Source organism: Haliaeetus albicilla, chromosome 12, assembly GCF_947461875.1.
Source record: "Haliaeetus albicilla chromosome 12, bHalAlb1.1, whole genome shotgun sequence".
Lineage (NCBI taxonomy): Eukaryota > Metazoa > Chordata > Aves > Accipitriformes > Accipitridae > Haliaeetus > Haliaeetus albicilla.
In genome coordinates, this window is record NC_091494.1 from 18,254,885 (window position 1) to 18,282,478 (window position 27,594).

Consider the following 27,594-nt stretch of genomic DNA (forward strand, 5'->3'; position numbering starts at 1 on the left):
CTTTCTCACCGTTTTGCTGTACGAAGTACAACGCAGTTATACATGGCCAATCCTGCTACAAAGCTTGCTTTCTTAGGCACACATGTGTAGGGCAGGTGATAGATGTTTGGATCTGTTGGCCAAGGAAGACGTACCAAAGACTGAATAGGAGTCTCTGTGGGAGGATGAGTGTAGACTGAAGCTCCCTTCTTGGTTTCAGTTTTCTGGGACTGGGAAGATTGCTCACCAGAGTCTGAACTTCATTTCTATTCCTGGTCACATGACATTAGTTTAAATAAATCTTGAGTGGATAGGAGAGGGCCAAATTCTGCAATTTTTTTGGCTGTGCAAAACTGCAGTGAAATGGGAGAACTTCTGGTGTCAGGACTTGCAGATTGCACTGACTCAATGTTGTCTAAAGCGACATCATGTCAGCCTTTTGGACTTTGCTACAGTAATTACTGCCTGACCTGGGGCAGTCAAGCAGTAGAGCAAAATCTGTGCAGCCTTTCTAATAAAAGTTCCTAAGGGCTGACAAGGCACCTAGCCTTTTGCCTGATGGGACTGGCCTCACTGTGGTTCTGTGGAGGCTTTTTTATCCCAGTGTTTACACAGACAAGCAGGAGGCTTTGTACAGACATTGCACACTGAGGAAAAATGTTGACCCAATGTAAAATGACCCACAGAAGTTAGAATATAACAAAAGATTTAAACCGTTCTGGAAGGAGAATCATAGATATTATGCACATTCATTAAAACAGAAATGTTGACTAAGTGGCAAGAACTGTGTGTTACTGACAGATTGCCCACATTTTTGGCAGTTATTCTGTCTGGCATATGATAAAAAGGAGAAGTTGCTATAGTGATAGGCATATGATTCTGCATACATTATGCTATCTCTATGCATAATGAGATTTTAAAGGATTTTCTTCTCTTTTCTGTTGTAGCACTTTGTCATAATTCCATCTAATGGAACAGAAGAATTGGCCTGATTCCATTGAGAGAATTATTTTTCTTAAAATTTCTGTATGTGAATGACTGGTAACGAAATAATAAACAACATTGTCATGAGAAACAGGAAATACATCATACATCCTGTGAATCTTGTTTTTACACTAAGTGTTACAGGCTTATTTTTCTAGTAAATAAAATTCAATAAATTTGATTAATTTAGAAACTTGCATAAACATTATGAATAATTTCTGCGTTTCCCTGTTCCCTATCTGAAGTATATTTGTTAGACAGACAATTTAACTGCGTAAGTGAAATTGATCCTAAAGAATTCCAAAGCACTATTATCCTTCTGCTTCATAACTAGCATGTTGGATGTTTTCATACAAATGTTTTTTTTAGCATCGTGATTTAATTCTTGCTAAGAACAGATCTTATGCATTGTGTTACAGAACAAAGATTTACAGAGAATAACACTCTATTATCAAAGGTAGGCAGAAGAAAGCGTGTCCTAATGGCATCTGGAATTGGTACAAATGTCAGCGTGGTACCTGGAGAGCCACTAAGAATAGGTATGTTGTCTTTTCTACTTTGTCATTTAAATTATATTATATATTCATTTCATTAAAATGGAGGGGGCCCCATGGAGAAAGTGAGTGTAATTCCTAAGAGTTTCATGTTTGGTGACCTTCTGGGTTTTCTAACCATATATCAGCTTTCTGTTGTCAGGGGGGGAGCCTCAGAGTAAGACACAATTATTTTTTGATTCAGCTTTTCAAAAAATGTTTTAAAATGGCAACCCTTTAGGCATCATCTAGGTGATTCACCATGAGACTAAAGCTGCATAATTTCTCTTTGAGCTTCACTTGAAAACAATGGGAGGGGATTCAGCTGGGCTCTAGAGGTGTTTTTTTATCTTTCTGTCTAAATGAATACCTCTGTTTCCATCTCTACTTGTGCCTATGGAGTGAAAATGCAGCAATTTCATTTAATGTGTTTATGACTCCTTTCCAAAACAGATAGAAACTCTTTCATTACAAACCGATTTGCATATTGTAGAGTCTGGGATGAAATCTTTGTTCCATTTAAATAATTGTTCCCCCCACCCCCTTTGTTTATATAGAAGTTAAGTTTGTAAGAACTTACTGAAAGGGAAAATATGAAGAACTATGGCAAGTATACATCAGCTTACACAACTGATAACCCTTAAGGGGCAGTCAGGATTTTGGGCCATAGCTTGGACTTCAGTGAATTTATGCATACTCTTGTTCTTATTTAGATTGGTAAGGTCTTTTACATAGAATCACACAACCATACATACTTACTCACAAACATTTCAATCTGTTTAGAAAAACCTGCTAAAATGCTGTTGATTTTTTTAGGTTGCCCGGTGCTGCCCAGCTACAGAAATACAGTTCACTGGCTTTTCAGAGATAGTCCAATTGAGGAAGTTAAGACCTTGGAATACCGAACCCTGGTTGGGGGTCGTATCCTAGAGGTGAACACCAACTCTGGTCAATTTGCTGGACAATTCCAATGTTGGACTTCAGCTAGTGCAAAACTAATGTCAGTTTGGGTAAATGTCAAGAAGGAAGGTTTGTTGAAAATTATATGACAAATTCTTAAATTTTAAAATATTTTCTTTCACTCTCTAAAGACTTTCCTGAAACCTAATCTACTTTTATACATAGAAAGTAATTCATAAATACATGTTTAACTTCACATCTGTGAATAGTCCCATTTAAGTCAATAGACAATGTCCATACTCAGAGTTGGATATGGGAATTAATGTGTATACAAATATTACGTGGTGGTCCTCATTTCTTACCTGTGTAGCTGAGAAGCTGAGAGAATGTGGCCTGATTCAGCATCTTGCTGCTTAAACAGTTTTAAATCAGGCAGATTTTTGCAACTTCCTCTTCAACAAATCATACAAACTGCTGCCATGATAGCCCACCAAACTGAAACTAAACTGACTTTGAGGTCATCTTTGGAAATATCTTAATTATAATCCAAATAATTTTAATATAATTGCCGTATTCCAACATCATTACAATGATATGGTAGCCACGTTATTGCAGTCACCCTTAAACACATTAAGGTACTAGAGCACACTGCACACTTTCAGTGTTAAGTTTTCAAGAGCATTTTGTAATATACTCCAATGTAATGAATGCGCTTGCACAACACTGCATTTCTAATAGTAGGTTATAAAATGTGCAACTGAGGATTATAGATCAATTTGACAAGGATCTTACATATGCACCAGCAGGACAATAGGCTGTATCTGCAAACATTTTATAAAGTTTTAAATATTTATAGTGCTTTAGAAATTCATTATGTTATAATTGGACTTTAAAAAAGAGAGGTAGGAACTTGGATCCTACTAAAAGTCTGGCAGCAAAGCATCAAACTCCATTTGACAGTTCAAAAAAACCCCAAACCTCTAACCAGTCAATACCAAGGAAATGCAAATCAGGTTTAAAAACAAATATCTGTTAAAATTGAATTTTTTTGCATGTGATTTATCTATTGACCTATCAATATGATTTGGCTTACTGTTTATGTGCAAAGGACTCAAGCAGTAAGCTCAGATCTTGCAAATCTCCTACACTGTGTATAAGTGTGTGCTCAGTGACTGCCAGTGGATTACTTTTATGCGTGAGAATGGTTCTGGTATGCATGGGATTGTGGAGTCAGTTACGTTTACAAAGTAATTTTACTGAGACATATCTATGATCAGAATGTTTATTTTTAAAATCAAAAGTAAATCAAACAATTAATGAACTGAATCAGAAAATATCCTAATAGAGTTTATAAGAAAAAATATCCAGGCCTTGGTCCTAATATAGATCTCATTAAAGTTAAAATTTCTGAACAGGTCTGGCCAGGTATTGAACTATCCACCTGTAGTCTTTAGCTGGACTGCCTTTTGGTTGCCCAATCCCTTTCCAGCCAGGCTGCTCAGTATTTTGGGGAGATTCCGTTTTCTAGTCGTGAGCTTTCACTCTGATTGATGCTTATGTAAATGTTTCATCACTGAAATACCCCTGCATTTTTAAGACTGCAAAATCTCCTTTGGTGGTTTTTGCACAGTAGGCATATTGAGGGCACTTCTGAGCAGTATCATCCCAGTTAAACAAACAATACAGTCTCTCCATCATAGTTGCAGTCAGTAAATTTAACTATTTCTACTTTGAAAAAGGCCCTTTTGTATTATTTTAAGAAACCCAGAAGTAATAAGGAAACATTGAAAAACAATAAGTTAGAGAATTCATTATGTGCTGGAAGAATGAGACTGTGGACACAGCTGGTAGCTATCAATTATTCTTGGTTATTACAGAAAAATCTGACTCCTTCTGTGATCACATAAAAATCTGTCAACATTGCATAGTACTTCATCTTTTACCAAGTGTCAAAAAAAAAAAAAGGGGGGGGGGGGAAGGGGTAAGTGTGGAATTGTGACTAAATATAAAGGTAGTAATTGTTAGAGGTCATCGGTTTTTAATATGAAACGCTCTTTAAAACAAACTCCTTTTTCATCTTGCCAGATGCCTCGGTGGCAAATTATTAATGCATTAAATATTTTTCTATAGTTTAGTACAGGATTCTCTTAAATCCTGAAATTATGCGAAGTGTCCGGAGTAAGATGAGTTTTCTTCAGAATAAACTTACTGTACAACAGCAGGAAACCTAGAGAGCCTGATTTACAGTTTCCTCTTTTTAATGCTCATTGTATAAAAATGTTATGAAAGTTTTAAAAGAAGTTCATCAGTTCCTACTGTGAGCCAGGTTCTGCCCTTCATGTGCACGCACATATGCTGATCCCATTTGCCTTCTAGAGAACTTCATGCTCACATGTAAGAGCTGAACTTGAGGGGAAGCTGAGTAGGACTAAATTCTACTTTGGCTTATGGTCCCGTTTCACAATGCTGAAATATTTGCTTTTCTACAGAGGATGCAGTATCTATCTAGCTTACAGAATATGCTGCCAAATCAATTAAAATGTGACACCGTTACAATGTATAGTGGCACTCTCACACTACTTTCAATTGCACTTCTTAGATTATAAATGGGAATATGCGGAGTGGAGTACTTGCTCTGCTAGCTGTGGGAATTCAGGAACCCGTTCCAGAAGACTACAGTGCATGAATGCAGAGAAGCAGCAAGTAAATGAATCATTATGCAGAGAGCTGCAAAAGCCAGGGATTATTTACCAGTCATGCAACACAGATGACTGCCCTGCCAGGTAAACTCCTTTCTACTCTATTTCCATGTGCTCTATATGTATTAAAATGCACTCACAACATCCTGAAATTGTTTCTGTGTTTATACTCTGAGTCTGAAATGTGGGGTTTATTTCATCATGAATCCTAAAGCATGAGAGATGAGAAAATGGATCACAAGCAGGTAAGGGAATGCTTGATTCAGCTGAATAAACGAGATCTGTGTAAGTCTCCATGCTGCTGCAGCAAGTCTTGCTGCTAGCACACCAACACATTAAGAGCTAAGCTGGAGGTCTCTCTGAGACATTGTGATGTGCTAGTTTTGTGGAATCTGTGCCAACACACAGAGAGAAAACTCGTCATGTTTAGAGCAGCCAGGATACTCTGTGTTCACCTCCTCTCCTTCCGTGCCAGCAGAGCTCTGAGTAGGATGTTTACTGTGGAATGCCTCATTCGTCTCTAATGTCCCTCACCACAGTGTCACACTCCTTGCATGTCTTTCCCTGCCAATTTTCTCACTGGATCGACTGGGGTATCTTGTGATCTTGGGGCAGAGAATCTTTTTATCACAGACAAGTATACCACAATATCTGATTCCAAAAGCCAAAACCTTACCTCTAGACTTCTTGAGTTGCTCTAAACATTCCAGCTCAACAAGGCGTTGCTCTAGGTTTTTAGCAGGAAATCCCACAGGAGTCCTCAGAACAAGTGCTTTCAGTTGCTTAAAAAAATTGGCCATCACTGTCAGCAACGTAAAAATCCGCGAGGGATGAAGAGTCATGCACACATTTTGGAGCTGTCCCTCACTGGAGAATGTTTGGAGAGAAGTGTTAAGACCTTAACTGACATTGTGGGAGTGCATCTTGCCAGTATGTTCTAAACTCTGTTCTAAATACAGAAAACATAGCAACAGATAAATATCAGGAGAAGTTTGTTTATATTTCATTATTAGCAGCCAAAAAACCAGATCATCTTAAATTGTGAGTCTGAACTCCAGCCAGCCCATAACAAGCGAACTTTTTGCCAGTGGAAAAATACTGAAATAGAACTAATAGGCTGAAACACACAGACTCAGTTGCAGGTTCCCCTCTTAAAATCCAGTTATTCAGAGCAGATGACACAGTCAGGAGGATACTAGAGGGCCTGGTGCTCCCCTGAGCAAGGTCATGCCTTTTCAGTGGACTGCAGTGCATGACTTAACAATCTGATTATCACTGGACCCAGACCATTCACCACAAAACCCAACCAGTTATTTCATATGGCTAAACAGGCTGCAACCTAAGTTGTCTCATTAAAATGCTTAGATTTATTTTGCTTTTAATTTGGCTTTATGTATTACCAGTGGAAGGGAATTGTGTGTGTACTAACATCATTAACTCTACCTTGAATTATAAATGTATGCTAACATACAAATTGTTTTTCTTTTATGAAGTATTCCACGCTTCCTATATAGGAAGAGTGTCCTAGTTGCCTGGAAAATAGCCCTGTGCCTGGTTCCTAGTGCCTCTAACCTCTCCCCCTTCCCTGTGTTTACTAACCTGGGAGGGAAGTGCAAAATACTCAGGCTTCCTTTCCATTCCCCACTTACTGATTTCTGCACAATCTTCTCATCCCAAGACAGCTCTTTAGAAAGTTTCCATAGAATTATAAAGGCTTTAGATGTATGGTCAGTGTCGTGTAAAGTGTTTTGCATGTGTTTAATCACTTCTCTCCAGCACAGCATAGAAGTACAGTTAAGCAAATATAAGGGTTTAATCATGTACTTAACTTGTGCTTTAAATGTTTGCCAAATTTGGGCCTTGCTGACTTGCTGTGCATGCGCTGCACCAAATGTTTGCAAAAGTACTTCAGCTTTAAAAGGGAGAAAAAGACAAGGGTCCAGACTGTAAAAGATTAATCTTCCTTGAATGGATATAAACTGTTTGACTGTAAGAAAATGAAATAATTGCTAAAGAGAATAGAATATTTTTCCTGTTGTCACAGTTGTGCTACACATAAAGTCCCATTCTGTATTTCTAGCCTAGATTTATGAAAAGCTCCAGTCAAGTAAATTGTATTACCACCTGCTGCTTCCCCGGTATTGTTCCTAGCTGCCACGAAAGACTAAATCTTTGCAACTTCTAATCGATAAATAACATGTTCTGCTTGAGCCATTATCTAGCAAGATCTTGATGTAAAAAATTTGGATGAGTTATGACACCTGTCACCTTAGTAGTAACTAAATCAGTACTCTTCATTTTATAAGTTACGGAAAAGTACGTTGCTCTTCCTTCAGAAACGTTAAATCCAGCAGGGTCTATAAGGTTTGCTTAGTAGAACCTTTTGGGTAACAAGCAGTGTAACTTCTGTTAGCATATATTGACCCACAGTTATCTTAGAAGTCATCAGTTAACCAAATTTATAAGATCTTGCTTAACAACTGAAAAATCTGATTCTACCTTTTTCACATCTAGAACTGTCAATGACAGGTTCTTTTGATTTTTATTTGCAAACAGATTGCTGCCAACTATCAGCAAGTTTGCAATGCTTTCATAGTTGCTATAAATTTGTCTCTGCATCCTGTAGGTGGGTAACTAGTCCATGGTCTGAGTGCTCTGCATCTTGTGGCAATGGATTTCGCTATCGACAAATAACTTGTCAACAAGTAAAAGCCAATGGCACTGTCCTGACACTGCTACCAGATGCTTGTATACACAGAGATCGTCCTGTGGGAAGGAAATCCTGTATGGGTCATTTGTGTACAGTGGGGACAGTACAGACAAAAGGACAGGTAAGTTACAGAGTTTGTCTGGGAACTCCTTGTATTATAAAAGTGTATCAGTGTCATCGTACCATTGGCTGAACATCTATTCTCTTGCACAAAGGAAGAGCTATGTGGCACTAGCTGTAATTACCTTTCAGATCAGTGAATTACAAATCCTGGGGTTTTTTACTTTGTGATGTCTGAGCTACTTTTATTTGTTGAAGACGTGATCTGAAACCTGAGTATTAGTTTCAGTATATTTTATAAGCTAATCCATTACTATGTATTCAATTTTTTGAGCTAGTATATTGCTTTTATTGCAGTCTTATAAGAACAGTTTGCATAGCTGTACTTGTGAAGTCCCCAAAGAAATATGAATGTGCTTCAGAAGAAGTTGCCACAATATTTAAGAGAACTCTGCTTTCTTATATTTTCTGTTTTTTCATTTGTGCAGTAAACTTCTGTTCATATTGATACGATTTTTATAATTATTAACAGAGTATTTACTATTCAAGAAGCAAAGTAATGAATTAAGAGAATTACCGTTGCCGCATTCCTGGTACAGGTATTACCAAGGCAAGTTGGTGATTGTCAGAGCTACAGAAAGAATGTTGTAGCACTAGAGGTGTGAAATGATGAGAGCATAGACAAGGGATTTTGCTTTATAAGTAGGTAGGAAAGTCAGTATCTTGGCAAAATTTCACACAGAGAACCCAAAATATCTAGGTCTTACCCAAACTGAGGTGTGATAGGGTTGAAGGAGAAATACAGATCAAGAATTATGACTGGGTTATGTAACTGGGTAACTGCCTAGAGCAGTAGTTCTGTTGTTACTAACTTGGCTGTTTCTTTTTCTTTTCCCTCACCCTTTTCTCTCACTTTTTAGTGTTCTGGTCGCTGTGTAGGCCACCCTGTAGGTTTACAGCATCGTCACTTTATATGTCAACTTCGTAATGGATCTTTGGTGCCAAGCTCTTCTTGTGATGAAAGAAAGAGGTATACAGTTTGAAGCAGTACAAGTTAGATTCTTTAGATGATCAAATTAAAGATATAGGATTGTCAATGCAGTATAAATATGCAAATTCTTATGTATCAAACACAAGGAGAGGAGGTAGTGACAGTCATCCCTTTGTATACACTGGATGAATTCAGGGACCCAAGGAGGGTAATGGATTGGATCAGTGTCCTCCGCTGTGCTAATGGCAAAGCTAGAAATAGAGTGAGAGAATCCCGATTCCCAAAAAGAAAATAGAAATTGGAGTGATCTGCCATAACTTTTTTTTATTACTGCTGAACTAGGTCTCTTCTGATATTACTTTTTATTCTGGTCTACTGCTCCCCAAATTTTGTAAAGTAGGTTTTCCTGGGCCTTATTTTGTGAACCATGTAAATTGATTTACTAGTTTATGATTACTGAAATAAGGTCTACTTCTCTGCATAAGTAGATCTCATTCTGCCTCTTAGTATGTACTGTTAAGGTATGTATCAGGTATGTAAAAACTGAATAATTGAGGTGTGACTTTCTACTTCAAGGTACACATTCTTTGTAAGAACTCTGTTAATTTGTTTTACTGTCTTTAAACAACTCCTTTCAATACGAAAAGTACCGGCTTTACACCTCTACAGAATCTTAATGAGCAGATTCGCTTGGGGCTATGCTATAGCACATGGGTGGATGGCAGTCTCTGTAAAACATCATCATCTCAAAAAGACTGAATTAAAGACAAATTAAAATTGAATGTGAGAGTCTGATGGCACAAAACTTTGTTCCAAACCAAATGTGTAGGTAGGGCAATGAAGAGCAGAAAACAAATGGGTAACAAGTACATACATGGGAATTGTTACCATGCTTCTAGATGACTGAACCCAGCTCTTCATATTTCTTGCTACAGAAGTGCTTCTGAATTGTGAGCATTTTAAAGCAGTTTTGCTGCGCACACAATGAAATTTTGGCTCCACTGGAGTACATGGTGAAACTTCCATTTACTACAAAGAGCCAGGATTTCACTTTGGCAGCTTCAAATGTTCAAGGAGGTTCAGTGTCAGCATAGAAACATTACCTGTGTTCAGGAGAGAGGTTATGCATGAAGAACTTGCAGCATCCAGTATGCAACATTTCAGGGTCAGTTAAATTTTCGTAAAGGTAGAACATTTTTTCTATTCCAGGATTAAGGAATTGGTTTAAAGAAACAGGGCTTTGTCTTTTGTTTCCTCACGAGTGAGGCATGATGAATGGGCATAAAATGAAATATGGGAAATTCAGCTTAAATATAAGAAAAAACTTTTTTTTACTGTGAGTGTTCTCAAACACTGGAACAGGTTACCCAGAAAAGTTGTGGAGTCTCCATCCTTGGAGATACTTGAAACACAAATGGGGACAGTCTTGAGCAACCTAGTCTAGTTCACTGTGCTATGAGCAGGGGGGGGTGGACTAATCAGTCTCCAGAAGTCCCTTCCAACATTGGTTCTGTCATTCTGTGAATAAGGGTTTAGCACAAAAGTAAACATTTAACTGCCATTTGTTTTCCTCCACAGGTCTCCTGTCAGAAGAAACTGTTCTTCAGAGGCGTGTGATGTCTATTGGCGGACAGGCCCTTGGAGGCCTTGCAGTGTGGACTGTGGGAGCGGATTTCAGTCAAGACGAGTGTACTGTGTACACAGAAAGAGTAACAAACCTGTGGCTGATCAGTATTGCGGATGGAGGAAGAGACCAGTGACCTGGCAACACTGCAGTGACACATCCTGTGGCAGTATGTAAATGCTTATTTATGTATGAGCATAGTAATACTTTGTAGCAGTTATATTAGAAAGTGACTCACAGTTGTACACTAATGATTCTGCAAGCATTTGATTGTACATCAAAGGTAAAACTATCCTCTCCAAGGAGCACTTCATAATCCTGGGGTTATATTTCTCTGAGTTAGGCCAGTTTGATATTAAAGTCTCAAAAGCACTTTTAGAAACAGGATATTTAGGAAGTTGTTTTACGCAAACTTCCCTACGTGACTGTGCCAGTTGTGACTTGTAAGTCTCTGAGCAAGCTGTTAATTCCTGAAAAATGGGGTAGTTTTCTGAAACAGACAATAGGTAAATGAATGCAGTGAGATCACACCTCTTAACTTGTGACCTAGTTTAGCTTTGAATCCACTGTTACCAGAAATGCAAAGTAAAATAATTACAAAGCTACCAGGAATCCATCAGTTGTTTACAATTACGATGATACGTTCTACTATTTCTCTTTTGTCCATTATAAAGCCTTTTAATGTTTAAATATATTTTTCAGAAGGCGAATGCAAGGATACAACTCACTACTGTACATTTGTAAAGCAGCTAAAGTTATGCTTGATAGCGACCTACAAACAAAGATGTTGTCAATCATGTCAAGAAATGTAACTTCTATGGAAAGTTCATGATGCTGCAGTGAAGAGATGAGAAGAGAGGTTCATTAAACTAGCCTGCTCAAAGTATATACTTGTAAATAAGACATTAGTCATAACAGTTAAATGGAAACATGGGGCTAATGAAAAAACAGTATTGCAGATTGATATGCTGGACAGGGTATTTTTTCTGAGAACTTTCATTATCTGCTCTTTGCAATGGAACTTTTAATGTTTTAAACATTTTCATGTCTGGATTAGGAAGATAATATCATGGCATATCATCTGTAAAATTTTACAGGCCATCACATTATAATTTTAGTGGGAAAAAAGCGCTATCTAAAAGTACCAAGTAGTGCTTACTGTCCTTAACTTACGAGAAAAGCAAAGTCACAAAGTCCTTTGAAGAATTTTGGAATGCAGCAACTATTGACCCCTAGGTTTTGTTTTTATTGTTTTATCAGATTTAACACAATTTTTAAATTTATAGAAGCTGTGGCTTGTAGCTGTAAAATTTTTGGCAGCAAATTCATTTTCATAAACAGCTTGAGCTTAAGGGTCGATCTCACAGGATATGTTTTACTGATATTAGCTGTCAGATGGATACACAGAAGTACATTCCATTTTTCATGCTTGTATTTATGTGTATGCAGTAAAAGACATTGTAGATGCTAGTACAATTTTCAAAACAGCAGTAGATCTGTTTTGAATAAATGAGGTGTCATTTTCCTTTGTTTCTATTCTTCTGCTCCAGTCACTGAAGTACAATCGAAGTTCTGGCATGATTAGACTTCTCTACTGATTTTAAATTAGACGCAAGGTTTCCTTGTCAGAGCTGTGAATGAAACATTTGTAAGCACTGTTCTCTTGCACATCAAGTCAAATGGGGAGCCAATAACTGGCCAAATATGGCTGTCAGATTTTCTGCCTTGAATAAATATTCCTCCCCCCCCGCCCCGTTAATGGGGAAAAATGTCTGAGGAAGAATTATTAATTATGAAGATAGACAAGTGCAAGAAAAATATTTTGAGCAGTTTTCCATCAAGATGACTTTTCATCATGACCATTAGCCATTTGAGTCTTTTGCAAGTTGATAAATTCTGATTATGATATTCCCGGGTAAATTATTTTCCATATTGCAGATTGTCTCATTAGGGCTGCAAGCAGAGAGAACCCCATAGGAGGCAGCAGATAGATGGTTTATTTCTTTTGTAGTTTCCAAACTACTGCACATATTGGAGCCCTGAATGCTTGTATTGACTTGGATCTTGTGTTACATTACTGAACTACATTACATGCTAATTAGCAGGCATGCTGTAAGAACAGTTTTAGAAACAGCATTCCTGCAAAATGGGTTTGCATCACTGAAAATTAGATTAGCACTACTGTATAGAAAATGTTTAATGTGGACTATTGTGTCCAAGGCTGACTGCAAGGAGAGGATATTCTTGATCATTACCTTTTTAATTAGCAATGGGTCTTGATTGTTTAAGCAGTTTTTTTAAATTAAAAGAAAACATTTGTAAGATACTTTTGTAGATATTTATTGTCTGATTTAAAAGTGCAATATTTTGTTTTGTACAGTGTTTAATAAAGATTTTTGGACATATATTTTTTCTTATTACCAAGATTTCTTATTCATGTTTTTCCTTTATATTTAAAGTTTTCAAATGTTAACACATAGCATTTTTTTGTTGCTTTAATTTTGTCTTTGGTTAAGTATGCATGCTATACAGAAGCAGTGCTGTAAATGTTTGTTATTGCAATTGGCATGACATTCCTCTGTAGATTATTTTATTGCTTCTCTAGTAACTGAAGATTTTAGCTTTCTTGAACGTAGTTTTGGTATTTCTGAAATAAAGTCTAGTTTGATTATTCAACACTGTGATTACCTGGAGATTGTTTATTACTGTGATTTTCATGGTAGCTATGCTTTCATTCCAAGTGTTATTTTATCACCTACTATGTCCATAATTCTGGGATTTTTTCAAAGCTAAGATTAGTTCTTATTTTTGACAGCTTATCAGACAGGTTTTCAACTTCATTACAGTCTGCTTTACACTTCTACTAAGAGGCAACATAGATGTAACCTGACTGAAAAAGTGGGGAAGACGATTTGTCAAAATCCAAATAAGTAAACTCTGACTCACTGAAATCTAGAATCAGGATTCAGTAAAAAGGTGGAATAAAGTTACATTTCTTTGCCAGGCCTTCATGTACTGCACCAAGCAGAGTTCACTTAGATCCAACAGAACAGCTCTATGTTTTGTATTTAGTGGGTGATGGGAATATCTACGTGAAAAAAACTTGTTTCAGAATATCCAATATGTGTAATAGACTTTAGAAAGAAGATTCTCATAAATAATATGAATGAGAAAAACCTTAAAAAATTTTATTAAATTGAAAATAAATGTCTAGCAATGAAATGGTGGTTTTTCAGTTATCCTAGATGGTAACATTGGCAAAAGTGCCTGGGTCTATTTAATTTTCCTTTTGTGTCACCAATGCATTCTTTCTGTGCAGTCTTTGGAAAAAAAAAAATATTCTGTACAGCAGTTTTGTGGAGCATGCCGTATATAGCACAGTGCATGAAAAGCACTTTTAGAACAGCAATTGAATCCATGAGTAACTTTCCTGCTTTTACATCCTGGTTTAGCATGACATCATGAAATGCTTTTTTAACAGCTGTTATTTTGAGAAATATTAGTTTTCCAGCCTGCTGTTCATTTTGTCTGCATTTCAATAATATGTTGCTTATGAAAAAGTTGACCTCAAGTATTGAATACTGTCTGAAGGTTTATAATATCATTTGATGCTTTCCCTGGAAGCACTATCAGTAGGGTGTGGCTCTTTCAACTGTAATGTAATAAAGGCTTCTCTCTTTCACTGTTAAACTTAGGGGAAAACATTAAGGGCAAAAGGAAAGGGAATACGCCCCCTCCACCCTAAGAAAGTCTTCAAACACATCTGCAGAGGAACTGCTAAATGTATCCAAACATGCCCTCCATAGGTGGCAGCAAATGACTTTCCATAACTTAAGTAGGGGGAAGTGACTTCAAGAACTAAAAAAACAGCTGTGAAAATTACAAAAAGCATCTGGGCTTACTCACAGACCCAGAGGAGGAGCCATTTTCAGCAGAATGTGCAGGCACACATAACTTCATGGATTCAGATTGCATTTCCCAAAGAGTTTTCTTCCTCCCTAGAAAAGAAAGCTGGAGGATATTAGGAGCTTCTGTAAACTTCTCATGAGGTACCAAGATTGCGTATAGGATATGGACTCAAGTAGGTGTAACTGTGCAAAGTTTTTACTTTGTTTCCTCAGTTGTGGCCAGACAGAGAATGACTTAAGTTTCATAAAGAAAAGGGTGTTTGTAGTTTGTTTTCTTCTGTGGTGCAGAAGGTTGACAATGAATTGGACTTTCTCCTGTCCTGCTTTTAGGATATCACAGCTTTACGTTGCCCTTGTTCATTCCTAGTCCAAAACATGTCTTTACCAGCTGGGGACGTTGAATAATCTTCAGAGAGAAAAGTTGAATTGAATTGCTGTTTCATTAACACAGTAAGTCATATTACAAAAACACAGTACAAAGACAAAAATTACCTAAAGGTAAATGGTGCTTTAATAATGTCTGGAGCTCTCTCATGCAATGCTTTTATGCACAGCTAATATAATCTGTTCAGCTTTCTTCCTTGCACATGATCCAGTTCCTGCTTTCAACAAGTTTCCATCATTGATTTTAGTGGTTTTATTGGTGATTTGGTTTATGAAGTACGAGCACTAATTCTTCAGAACCCAAATGACTGCCCTATACCAATGCGTACAAGATATGCAATACTGGAGTACTGTGATAGGACATGATAATACTGTTAATCATAGATCTATTTATTGGGACTTGCTTAAATCATAAACATAATAGGACTCAAATCAGTTCATCTAGATTTCTCAAAATCAGGTAAAGATACATATAGAAAATACTAAATATCTCGTACAGAAGCATAATCATTCCATGTACAATTTCTATAAAAAAACTTTGGTTTCTGTGTACTTGTAACAAGTAATTCTTTGAAGAGCAGACAGACTGAAGCCAGGCTGTCTAGAGATTTCTGCATCTAGGCTGATATTTCTTTTTTTAACTGAGTTTACGCTATTTTCTGTTATCTCTACATACACCTTTATAGTTTTCTGACATCTTCACCTTCAGACTGCCTCTGCATTGAACTTTGGCAGTGATAACAGGCTGTTTAGCTTTAAAAAATCAGATAGCAGGCTCAAAACCTGCAGTGGATGGATGTTAATTTTTTGAGCCTGATTCTCTCTGCTTCCTCACCATCTACCTTAGAAACTCGAAAACCAATAATCTGTGAAATCTTTTTGTGAAATATGGTTGAATTTGCACACTGGGTTTAAAAATTACTCAAGTGGGGAGGACACACACTAAACTGTGTCGGTGTGTCCAAAGCTTTGCATCAGCTTTGTTTCCTTTGGAAGTAAGGCTGAAAAAGCACTATCACGGAAATTAGGAAACAGAGTCTGATGACCTCCTTTTTATGTCTGAGCGATTTCAAGTATGTGTACAGAAAAAGAGCAAGGGTACTTCTTGTTAATTGCTATCAGAAATTACAGTGTGACTTTTATACTCTCCTCAGAACTGAATGAAGGAAAAGTAATGATGACTAAAGCTAAAACCAGGTTTTTAGAAATGCCTAGGTGTCATGGGATGCTATCTTATGATTTGGGCAGCCAAATATAAAGAAAAAAAAAATCTTCTTATCAGATTACTTGAAATATTGATGAGATGAAAAACTGGACTGATGAACTAATTATTTAGGTTATTACAGCATTATTTGCTTACTATGAAACAGAAGTTATCAAAAGATACTTTCTATTTTGCAAATACAATCATTTGATTTGCAGAAAATCTGAAAGAATTAATGTACAATACATATGCTTGAGATGGAGCATAATGAAATCTGGAAAGTCAAGGAAACTGGAATGCATGATCAAAAAAAGCATAGATGCCATGTAAGGTGTATTATTCCTATAAAAATTGGCAAATCTTTATTAGTCTTGTAATAAACTTCTGGTTTTGCTTTGATTTTCTTCAAGCTATCAGTTTAAATGCTTTTAAAAGCAGAATTTGCATTATTTAATTTGCTTTCAGTGTTATTTAAAGAAAAAATTAACAAGTAGGATTCCAATTATTTCACCAGGGAGCTTGAAATACTGCATTTAAGTATTATGACACAACAGCTACTTCCTTTGGAATAGGATTACTATTTGACTCAGAAAATTCTGGAGTAAGCTGGCGGAAGAATTTGTGACCATGAGAATCTGTGTTTACATAGACATAACCTGGAGGAGATGGATAATTTGCTGGGCAGATCTCTTGTTTCTTTGGAGTATATTCTGTGCGATACATAGTTTCATCTTGAAAAGGAGCTGAATTAGGAACTACAGCATGTACAGGTTTGAAACTTTGAGCTGGAATGATCTGATGTGGTATGTAATGAGATTTGAATGTAGTTAAATCATAAAATTTTCCTGTGGGTCTTGGAATTTCCTGTTGTTTCTTAGTAATCTCTTGCCGACAGCTGCCCCAAGCTTTAAAGTCTTCTTTCGTAGTAGTATTCCCTTGAAAAGGGGCATTGGTTCTTCTCCCATTAGAAACTGGTCTTATGGGGACAGCAGGAGAAATGTCGTGCTTAATGTAATCAAGATGGCTTGTGGAGTTAAAATCCATGTTGCCTGGGGGTGGAATGTACTCTTTTCTTTTGTGCACCTCTGGCAAGGAGACCAACCATGGCTGAAAACGATCCTGGAATTCAGTGACTCCATTAAAATAAGCATTGGATCCGACTTTTGCATTTTCAGGCTTGCAGCTTTTTGCAAGTTGCCCAGGTAGCCCTTTAAAATCATTCCGGTGGGTTGTGAGATCTTCAAAGGGTTGGTTGCTTGGCTTGTACTGTTCTTTTGATCTTATGAATTTTGGTTCCAGTTGATGAACAATATGAGAAGTGCGATGGCTAGTAGCACTATCAAAAGGCACATCTGAAAGCTTGGCTACACAAGGAGGTTTAAAACTTTGCCTGGGATTCAGTTCCCGAGGAACAAAGTCATCTTGAAACGTAGTAGAATTTCCAAACTTCTCTGTAGGTGGGTGGTATATATGCTCCACCTTACTAGGTTCCCTTCTTTGAACTTCCCATGACCTATAGTCATCTTTAAGGCAAAAACAAAACTTCACCATACAAGTGTTATTACTTAAGACCATTCCTTTAAAATTAAGCCAAATTCTTCTGGTGTTAAATCTTGCAAAACAAAGAAAATGGATGTGAGAATGATAAATGTTATCTGCATGTTTGTGATATGACAAAACTGTCTTCTATTATTGGTGTGATAAAAACAGACATAGTTCATGATGCCCTGTTTTGAATATTTCCTCAAGGAAAAAGAAAATGTTGCATGTACATATTTAGTGTGTGTTCTATATAGAAAATAGCCATATGCAGGTTTTATATACAATATCTTACATTTTACTTGGAAGTTTATGCAAATATACAAGACTGAAAGGAACCTTATAGGTCAATGGGTCATGTGTACTACTGACTGGGAGAATTCTCTCTCAAAATTTCCATATCAACATTACATCATCTTAAAGCTTGTTGGGATTTTTTTTCCTTCTTGGGTTTTTCAGTAACACACTGTTTTGCTATGGTTACAAAACTTACTGTTCAGTCTAAACCTCTTCACAGGCAGTTGAAATCAATTTGTTGTCTTGCAATCACTGTACTTAATTCAGCTTCAGTGTTTTTTCACTCCTTGATCCTTACTCTCTGTTGAACTGCTAACATACATTTTAAATGAAGCAATTGCATGTTGTCTTAGTTGTATGCTAAGACTAGGCTAAGTTATTCATTATTTGCTAACTACTACTTACATGTAGGCTAAATAGAAATATTTAAATTTCCTTATAAATTATTTACAATTAATAAATATAAATAGAATGTATTTATATAAATGCATTTCTATCTAGCATAGGCCTAAGCTTAAAGAAGCTAGTGAAATATAACTGTTGTTGTTTTTTTTTAAGAGCCTTTTTTCCCAAATTTTATCCTTCCAACCTTTTCTGTCACTGCACTCTCCCCTCTGCTCATTTTGCACCAAGTATTCTAACTTCCTCTTTTAATAGCCATGTCTGATTCTTGTTATCCTGGTATCTTGGTATCTTTTCAATACCACTGGCCCTCATAATCATGAACAGCTTGATTTTCATCACTGTAGGAGATCATATGTCATCATTTATTTCTACTTACTTTTAACTGGGGCTACAATGCAGTACATGTAACAAATTCAGTAACGTATTTTATGTATAAAATTTTCTACTGGTATAAAGTATATCAAGGTCACGTGCCAGAATGACTTAAAAGGATATTTAGTGCCTTTGTGCTGACCATTGTAATAGAATACATTGTGTCAAACCAGATCATTACTAGGATGATATGCAAGCTACATGGTATACAAGACAAATCTAAAATCAACTTTTGACCTACTCTGTGGAAAAACATGTGTTACATGAGCTAAAACTATCTGAAACATATATTGCCACTTTAATTACAACCAACTTTTGTCTGAGATAGCCTAAGCAAGCGTACGTTAGAATTTCTCTCCTTTTAGCCAAGAAAACCTTTGAGAAGGCTTTTCGTTTATAACGAATAAATGTCAGCTCTAAACAACTGGAGTGCTGAACATCTTAAGGCATTATCACCTCCTTTTTCTTATATCTTACTCTCTGGCCCAAACTAAGAAATCCAGTTTCTAATATAGATAATTCAGAATACTACCTTCATCTTGGTTATTTCTCTTTCTAAAGCTGGCATTTATTATTACCTTGATAGGTTGGTATGGTATCCAATTTTCCTCCTGTAGTGTGTTTTCTCTCTAGAGGTTTTACTAATGTCACTGGTTGTATTTTATGAGCATTATAATCTCTCTGGTATGTGGTTCCCAGTTCTATCTCTCCCGTCTTTGGTTTATGTTCTTCTTGTACCTGAAAAGGTCGCTTCACAATATCATATGGTAAATAATCAGATCTGAATTGGGGAAAAAGGAAACACTGGTTAAAAAACTTTTTTCTGATGCAGTCATTTTGTCATTTTTTCCATTATATGGAAAAACAACAACTTACAATGTTTACTCTGAAAAATCAGTCTGATGGCATATGTTAAAGGGATAGCAAGGAGGAACGAAAACCATAGTACATAAATCTAGGGTCTCTGATGCATGATAGAGCCTTTATTCAAAGGTAGATGGTGAAGCAACTTTTTCAACAGTCCGAGTCTCAATCCCAGTTTAAAAATATTCTTTAAAATATCCAAAAGGAGACTAGAAAAAGTTGCTGCAATTTTACAAAGAAATGATCCAGAAAGCAGAAGCAGAGCAAAGATCACACTGCTACAGGTGGCAGCATTTACTAATTGCATGAGGAGAATCAAATATAATCAGAAACAGCATTTCACTGTTTTTATATGGGCACATTTCATGAAAAGGGTGTATATTACATATGTAAGTGTTTAAATAGTATATGCAGTATACAACCAATCTTGTAGAATGGCATTTGGCCTTTCTATGTATATCCCTTTTGTTTTTTTTAATAAACAAATAAAGAAGTTTCACCTGTTTCCCTTGTAGCTTAAAAGAAAAGCAATAATGGAAAAAGTAAAGGTTTATGCTCCTGTCACATTATTAATAATGAATGAGTGATGTATTTTTCTTACTCTTTGAAAGATGCTCAATTTCATAAGCTTAACATCAGTCTGTGCACTGACAGGACAGACCTACTAAACCCCTTTACAGTTGGCTTTCTTCAAACTCCTAACAATTTAGAACTGTCTGAATAAAATAATCCCTGTTCCTTTTTCTTAAGGTTTCATTTTCCCACTATCTCAGATTCCACACATGTATTACAGAAGTTCCTCAGCTTGTCAGCTTTTTTTGGGCTCGATGAGACCTAGATTTCCAAAACAGGCTGAAAACAAGGACAAAAATTTTAGATTATCTTTACAGGTTAAAGAATGCAAATCTTGTTGTATACGTGCTTCACTATTTTTTATGATCTTTTTGTGGTAACTGTATTTCTACACTCAAAATTTATACTTTTAAATATGTGAAAAGTGTAAAAAATGCACTGATTGCACTTTGAAAAAGATTGCAATACAATGTTCAGTCCCCCCTTAAAAGAGAAAGCATGAGAAACTTTATAGAGTAATTGTAAAACACATTGCTTCAAAATGTTTACTTAAATGTTGTAATTCCTTCCATTCTCCCACGATGCACTTGGTACTCTTGTTTCGGCTTAAGGCTCCGAGGAGGAGAGATGTTGCTGTACTTGGGGTATTTTTCCACATACTCTGTTGTGAGGCATGGCTGTTGTCCATTATCATAAATCCTTGTGGGTTTATGAGGGCAGCGATGGCGCCTGGGTAAAACACATCAGATGATATCATTTTGAATAGTTTCATTTAAGGGGAAAACCCATACCCTATCTACTGGGAGTGAATAACAAATGGGGAAGACTGAACAATGTTAGTAGCTTGAGTTTAAAATCTTTTCTGAGGATAAAAACACAAAATATTGTGCTGATGGCACAGGTCCCAGAGCCCAGTATACTAACACAGTAATAAACAGTATCAGCATGCGGGTTAGTCCTTAGTACGGAATAGAAAGGATAGAGTTGGTCTCAGTCCTCTAAGTGATGCTACCACCAAGATGCACTTTCCTCTCTTTTTTTAACCTTTAATGATATTACTAGTTTTATTTGTAAAAATAACTAACCATGCTTCATTTCTCCTCTCATATTGTCTCTTTTTTACTGTTTTTCCTCATCGCTTGTCTTTTTATTTCTGTGCATCTACTCACCTATTTTCACCACAACTCTTGATTAACCCTTTTTGATTAAAATTTTAGTGGTGTGAAATCTCATCTGTATTTCTAGTGCTCTGCAGGCCATTTCTGACTTTTCAACCCTTTTTTTTTCAAGGACTGACTAAATCCTTTATCCAAAAAGCTAGGTTTGTTTAGAAGTAATGACATCTCTTTTTTTTAATAGGTTTTATTTCAATCACACCTGCTTGTCATTGATGCCTATTTTAATGACATCGTTGTGTTAAAAGGTGTTGAGGTATATCATGACTTAATTTATTACTTACACCTTGTTCGTTTTGTGTAAATTATGCATGAAATTAAAATGTACATATTATTTTCTACGTTGCTTTGAAAATCTTGTTATATTCATTCTAATTTGCATAACACACATATCTCCTTGGTAGTTTGTTTCAAGCACAGCTTTAAAATTTTATTTCAGCTGACGTGATTATTATTTAATCTCTCCTTTAAGGACACATATAATGAAAGGTGTTCCTCCTACTTGTGGCTGGCAACTTGCAATACTGGTTCAGATATAAGCAAAGGGAAATAACAAGAAATAACTTTTAAAATAAACAAGTCTTGTAAATTCTGTACATGAAAAGCAAAAATAACTGAAGAACAAGAAGAGTAAAAGTGTACAGCTCTTCCTGGGTACAAATAAATTCAAGTTTCAGGAAGCTAGATACCCAAGGAATAGTTCAAAGGTCTGCAGAGAAATTTAGCTAGCACCGAATACCAAAAAGGAAAAAAATAAATTAAAGCAAGGTAAAACAGAATACAGAAACAGACATGAAGGACTCCTGCTGGGAAAAGTAAAATGAAAAATACACTAAAAGAAGTTATCTGGAACTGGAGATCCCTAAAGCTGGTAATAGTTTGGGCTGCCTGACTTTGCCAGCTCAGTAGTTCAATAAATGAGAAATGAAGTAGCTCTGTCTAAGATGCCAGATCCTTTCAAAGCCTCAGGTGCTTATTCCTTTTCAATCAAGGTGCAATGGATAGTCAAGTAACAATTGAGAGACCTATTAAGAACACAGCAGAGAAAGGAAAAACAATGAAGAGGGAAAGAACAGGAAGGGTAGGAAAACAAGGAGGTAAGCACATGCTATTTCTCAGCACAGTGCTTGCCTGCCACTACATTTTTCATTAAATTCAGTTACCACCTTAGTAATATTTTTTTTCACTAAGTATAAACAGCATATGCTGTGTCATGTAGCATCTAAAAGTAACAGCCAAGCAGAAACTAAAATCATTGAATATATGTTTTGAAAGCTAATTGAAATACAGGGTATCAAATTGTAAAGTTCTTCACGTATTTTAGGCATACAATTCAAAGGAGTTTGAAACAAACAATATTCATCTGCAAAAACTTCATTCAGTTTGCCTTAAGCTGGTCCAGAAGACCAATCACCAAACAAAACACCTTCTCTGTTCTGGTGTCACCAGTCTTTAAGGACTTAACTCTCAGTATTGTCTAAGCAATATTGTCAGTATATCCCCCATATTGCTGAATGGTCATGCTACAAACAGAAACAGATACTCGAAAAATAATTACTTGCAGAGTGACCCTGTAGTTCTTGGTAGATTCAACACAGAGGTGAAAGTAATCTAACATATCTCTCCAAGGAATGAAGTTTTTGTAATTGCATTAGAATTCATTTCTGAATAAAAAATGTTCTTTATCCCAGTAATTTCTAGCATAAGAAATAATTATGAACAGCCTCTAACTATGGACAAAATTACTTGGATTCAGATGAGACTGTTCAGGAAGATCCTACATCCTACTCTGTGCTGTGAAGGAACTTTCAGTGGGCCTAAAAGGCAATGTAAAATTACCTTAATATCAATGTGAATTTGACTTGGAGAAAAGATTAGGTGTTTTTTGGTTAACTGATAAATCTACTTTTGGATGTTGTCCAACTGCTAAACCAAAAGTTTTCATTTAGATAATAACTTCATAAAACTGATTACATAGGGCATCACAGTTCTTTAGAGATACAGTGCTGAGAATCATCAAAGATGACAGATTACAGCTCAGATAAATGAAATATGTTGCTTACAATTTGGCCAGAACTCTTTGAGTCACTGTTTACTTTAAGCTTGTTACTTGTAGTTACCTTAAGTTCAACCCCAGAGTTACTGATAATTAAAATGAATTTGGTGAGAATATGCCTTCCCCCATGACTGGCTGATGCCTGCTTTGATGGATTATTATTCTTTCCCTTCTTTGAGGGAGACTAACTATCTTGTGGCTTGCATAAGGCCTGAACAGAATGTCAGCTAAATAAAATTGACAGTATATGAGCTCCCTAGTGCCAAATGCTGTTGCTCTGATTGTTTTAACAGAATGATGCTGAATTTCACTTATTTAGGATCTGGCATACATACAGTTGTTTTTTATACAATGCTAGGAAGACCCCTGAAGTTTTCCTACAAAACATTTTTCTCCCAGAGAACTAGACTATTAATGAGAAAAAAATAATGTTTATCATCATAAAAAACTTATTTAAAAAAACCCCAAAACAACACAACTCAAAGTTTTTATTTTTTAACTGCAAGTGCACACGCTATGGGCTGAAAGACAGAAGTTATGTAAAAGACAGAAATTATGTAGGGACACTGTATTTTTGAGAGTCGTCTGCTTTCCTAGTGTTGACAGAAGACCTGGAAGTTTTTACTGGGTTTGCATGTATTTATGTGTGGTCAGTGTGAAGGCTTAAATATCCCATATTTTAAAGAAATCTTTCCTTTTAACTTACATTTATTCAGGAATCTAGATTTTTATGATAATAACAAAAGTGCAATAAATGGGGAAAGCTGTCAGACTGAGAAGATAAAGCAGTAGTTTATATCTCAAAACTATACTTCTATGCTTTTGTATGCTATGATTATCTATTACAGCAGACAAATACTATTCTTGAGTGCAGTGAGTACATCTACCTCAGAGGCCTTGTTCTTCTTTTGGAAGCCAGATTTAACATCCTGTATTTGCTGTTAGACATTTCTGTTGAGCCAGTGATCTGAAGCCTGACTGTACTTGCTAGCAGGGCTAATTTTTCTCATGTATTAAGTTAACACATTTGGAACCTATGGCAAATAACTAAATAAAAAAAAAAATTCCTTCTCTTTATGGATCCAACCCCAAGTAAGACTAGCTCATACTTTCTCCACATTAAAAATATACCACCTCTAAAATAAGAAATGGATCTGTAGTATCTTGGGAAACAATACAGAATCTAGCCATTACACTGCACAATGCAGTTTTGAGAACATTTTTGTGGTGTATTAAAAAACCCCCTCCAACCAAACTCATGTTTCTACCATAGCAGCTTGAAAATGATCATCATACTGCCTTGGCAGCATCTTATGCTACTGCAAAAGTCCTAAAAGTCTTAGGCTCAAGAGGCTAGAAATTATGTCAGTTATTAAAAATGGAGAAGTCCCCAGCATTAGACCTATTTTGCAAATTGATCTTTGAGCATGCTCAGCACCAGGTACACTTCCAGTGTTTTTTGGCATTACGATTATTTGCTGATTTTGAAAAAGATCACCTAATAGGCATGGAAAGTGATTCAGTTTAATAAGGAATCTATTGAAAATATTCTTAAAAATCTTGTAACAATTATTTGATTTAAGAGCCCAGGACTGCAACCCCTAAGTATGAACACTAGCACTCTGATGTGAGCCTCTAATGAGTGGACTGTGTATGTTACAATGCAAAAAAGGTCATTCTGGAATTTTGCAGGCTCTTCTCATTTCCCTGTAAAGAGAAAGCAGAATGAAGTTCTTGTCTTACTGACTTTCCTTCCCTGTATTTGTAAAATTTTTCCGAGTGTTTTTTTTCTTCTGTAAACAGCTAGGAAAGATTGTTTCCTTCTATTTTATTATTTAGAATTAAACAGTAATAGTATCTCCACAAAATTTCCCACAAATTGCTAAGTAACTTCTACAAAATATTATATCTTCGCTTTGAAATCTATTCTAAGATGTGTATGCGTTACAATATCCAGGTAACATTGCCAAGCTACCAGTCTTCCCCTAAAAACAGAAACACTATTACACTGAAGCAAACACAATGTACTGCTTAAACCAATAATGGCTTACGATTTTATTGACTATAAAAACTTCAATGATGTTTATTTTAAACCATAAGTTTTGTGCATGTTTTATTCAATTATTCATACTATTAAACTGGTTTTTTTAATCGAGAATTTTCAGTGGAGTTGTTTTGTGCTGTCAGATTGTGTTATCTCACCATCTTTATACTTGAGCCTGAGCCAGATTTGTTATCTCATCATGAAAACAATGTGTTCCAAGTCTTCATTAATCTAGGACTTTTGAAACAAATTTATGGGGCAAACTACACCCACAGTCTTGGCCAAAAAGAACATGAGAAGCTTTACATACTGCCTGCCTCTCATCTCTGTCTACAGATCAAAAAAAAAAAAAGAGTGGCTGATGAACAGATAGAGAGACTTCCTGTATAAAAACACATAAGGAGCGTGTCTGCTATACAAACCTCAAAATGAAACCTGTAGTTCATGGTGCAACCATAGGGTTGGCCCTGTACTTCCACAAGTTGGTGATCACACTCTTGTGATCTTATGATGACTCTTCTTGTATGTAGTTGTTAGACTTTTTTGGTTCTGTTTTTGTTTGTTTTTTTTTTTTAATATTAAAGACTGAATCTTTGAATCCTAGGAGGAGAACCCTAGGATGATTATTTTTCTGGGTTGTTTTTTTGTGGTTTTTTTTTTAAATAGAGAAGAAATTGAAAATATTAACAGTAATGACTCCAAACCTATAAACATATATAGATGAATTTTGCAAGGTTTAAATCCCTTATGATTTTGGGAAACCTGACTTGTGAATTTTTTTACCTATGGTATTGCTAATATTGCTTATAGACCTGTAATAGTAATTTTAAACCAAAAAACTGCCTGCTGTACCCTTTTATGCCAGCCTCCCTGGGCCAAAGAGGCTGTAGTACAATGACGAACTACATGTGTCCGTATGGGATCATTGAACGTAAAGAAATAGTGGGGCTTTCCTGCACGGTGGAGAGTACTACTGGATGTGATGCTAGAAAGGCAGCAGATATATTAAATCTATTTTAAAGGCCGTAGTGCTCGCGCAGGTTTCTGTCAAGGCTGATTTAGCCAGAACTCTTCTGAAGGTTCCTTTGCTGCAGCCCCTCAGTGAGAGCTGGCTCTGCTTTATGGAAAATTTTGCCTGATCCTGAGGTTTAGTCTAGGTGGCCTTGAAAGACCGTCTCCATTCTTCTCTATTTTAAGATCTGCTTTCCCCCCTACCTGATTTAAACGTAAACGTATTACTTCCTACGTACTGCGAAAATCCCTTCTAGAAAGAAGGGAAGGCAGAAACTGTTGAAATGGGAACGTTACCCAGTTTCTGCCTTCCGCCTGCTAGAAACGGTAGCCGCGGCCAGGCACGGCGGGGGGCCCCGCGCAACCCGGGATGGGTGAGGGCTGTGGGGGGCGTGGGAGATGAGGGGCGTTGGGAGGGCGCGGAGTGCTGAGGGGGAGCCGCCGCCATCTTCCTGGGGGGACACCCTCCCGGGGGCCCGAAGACGGTGGCGGCCCGCGGGGCTGCTTACCCGCAGGTACAGATCTCACACAGACACCGAGGCGGCTTCATGCTCCCTGCGGCCGCCCCCGCCTCTCCGCCGCGGTAACCAAGGAAGCGCTCCGTCGCGCGGCAACGGCGGCGTCCTCCGCCGGCTTCCGTCCGCCGTCACGCACCGGGGGGCGGGGCGGGGGCGGAACGGGCGCGGGCTTCCGGGTGCGGGCGGCGCGGCGCAGGGAGGCAGCGAAGGTGGGGTGCTCCCCTCCCCCTCCCCGTGAGGGGCCGTTTGGGGCGGGGGGCGACGCGCGCGAGGCGGGGGGGGGGGGCGGCGCGGCGCAGCCTCCCCCCCCCCCCCCGCCTCATCCCGGCCCTGAGGGCACTCCTCACCCCCAGCGGCGTTGCGGCCCGTCCCCGACGTGGAAACGCCGGGGGAGGTCTGCGGCCCCCTCCCGGGGCACCGGTCCCTGGGGTGGCTGTGCGCAGCCGAAGCGGTGGAGGGCCGGGAACACCCCCGAGGGGAGCGCGGCGGGGGCTGCGGCTCCGGCTCCCGGCGGTGGCCGCTGGAAGGGGCGGGGGGGGACGGGGACGGGGGGGGGAAGGCGAAACGGGGGACGGAGGGGCCTTCGGGTGCGGAGAGCTGAGGTGGCTCTGTGTGCATACCTAAAGAGAAACTGACCCATCCTCCCGACTCGTGTTTTGTAAGTTTCTGGTGTCCCAGGTGTGGTACAGATGGTGTCTGAGGAACGTGACGCGCTCCACGTGTCACGGGAGGTTTCCCCGATGAGTAGCTCTAACCACAACTTA

The 27,594-nt window shown here is 37.6% G+C and overlaps 3 protein-coding genes across 8 annotated transcripts in view; 2 read left to right on the forward strand and 1 right to left on the reverse strand.

Moving 5' to 3' along the window:
* ADAMTSL3 (ADAMTS like 3) overlaps positions 1 to 13,156 on the forward strand; it is a 188,966-nt gene extending 175,810 nt beyond the window's left edge. For all 6 annotated transcript variants that reach the window (XM_069798386.1, XM_069798384.1, XM_069798381.1 and 3 more), the window contains exons 25-31: positions 1,383 to 1,502; positions 2,313 to 2,525; positions 4,996 to 5,179; positions 7,722 to 7,926; positions 8,786 to 8,895; positions 10,435 to 10,649; positions 11,183 to 13,156. In XM_069798386.1, coding sequence (XP_069654487.1) covers positions 1,383 to 1,502; positions 2,313 to 2,525; positions 4,996 to 5,179; positions 7,722 to 7,926; positions 8,786 to 8,895; positions 10,435 to 10,649; positions 11,183 to 11,292 — 1,157 coding nt within the window. In that variant the 3' untranslated portion in view covers positions 11,293 to 13,156. The remainder of the gene's footprint in view (positions 1 to 1,382; positions 1,503 to 2,312; positions 2,526 to 4,995; positions 5,180 to 7,721; positions 7,927 to 8,785; positions 8,896 to 10,434; positions 10,650 to 11,182) is intronic.
* Positions 13,157 to 14,809: 1,653 nt separating this feature from the next.
* SAXO2 (stabilizer of axonemal microtubules 2) lies at positions 14,810 to 26,990 on the reverse strand. Its single transcript, XM_069798389.1, has 4 exons — positions 26,822 to 26,990; positions 20,576 to 20,755; positions 19,168 to 19,370; positions 14,810 to 17,499 (listed from the first exon to the last, which is right to left on the reverse strand). Exons 1-4 carry the CDS (start codon positions 26,860 to 26,862, stop codon positions 16,517 to 16,519), a joined length of 1,407 nt encoding a protein of 468 aa, XP_069654490.1. The 5' UTR covers positions 26,863 to 26,990; the 3' UTR covers positions 14,810 to 16,516.
* The window catches only part of EFL1 (elongation factor like GTPase 1), an 81,281-nt gene continuing 80,664 nt past the window's right edge, over positions 26,978 to 27,594 (forward strand). The window contains exon 1 of the mRNA XM_069798388.1: positions 26,978 to 27,039. The gene's annotated coding sequence lies outside the window, so the exon portion shown is untranslated. The remainder of the gene's footprint in view (positions 27,040 to 27,594) is intronic.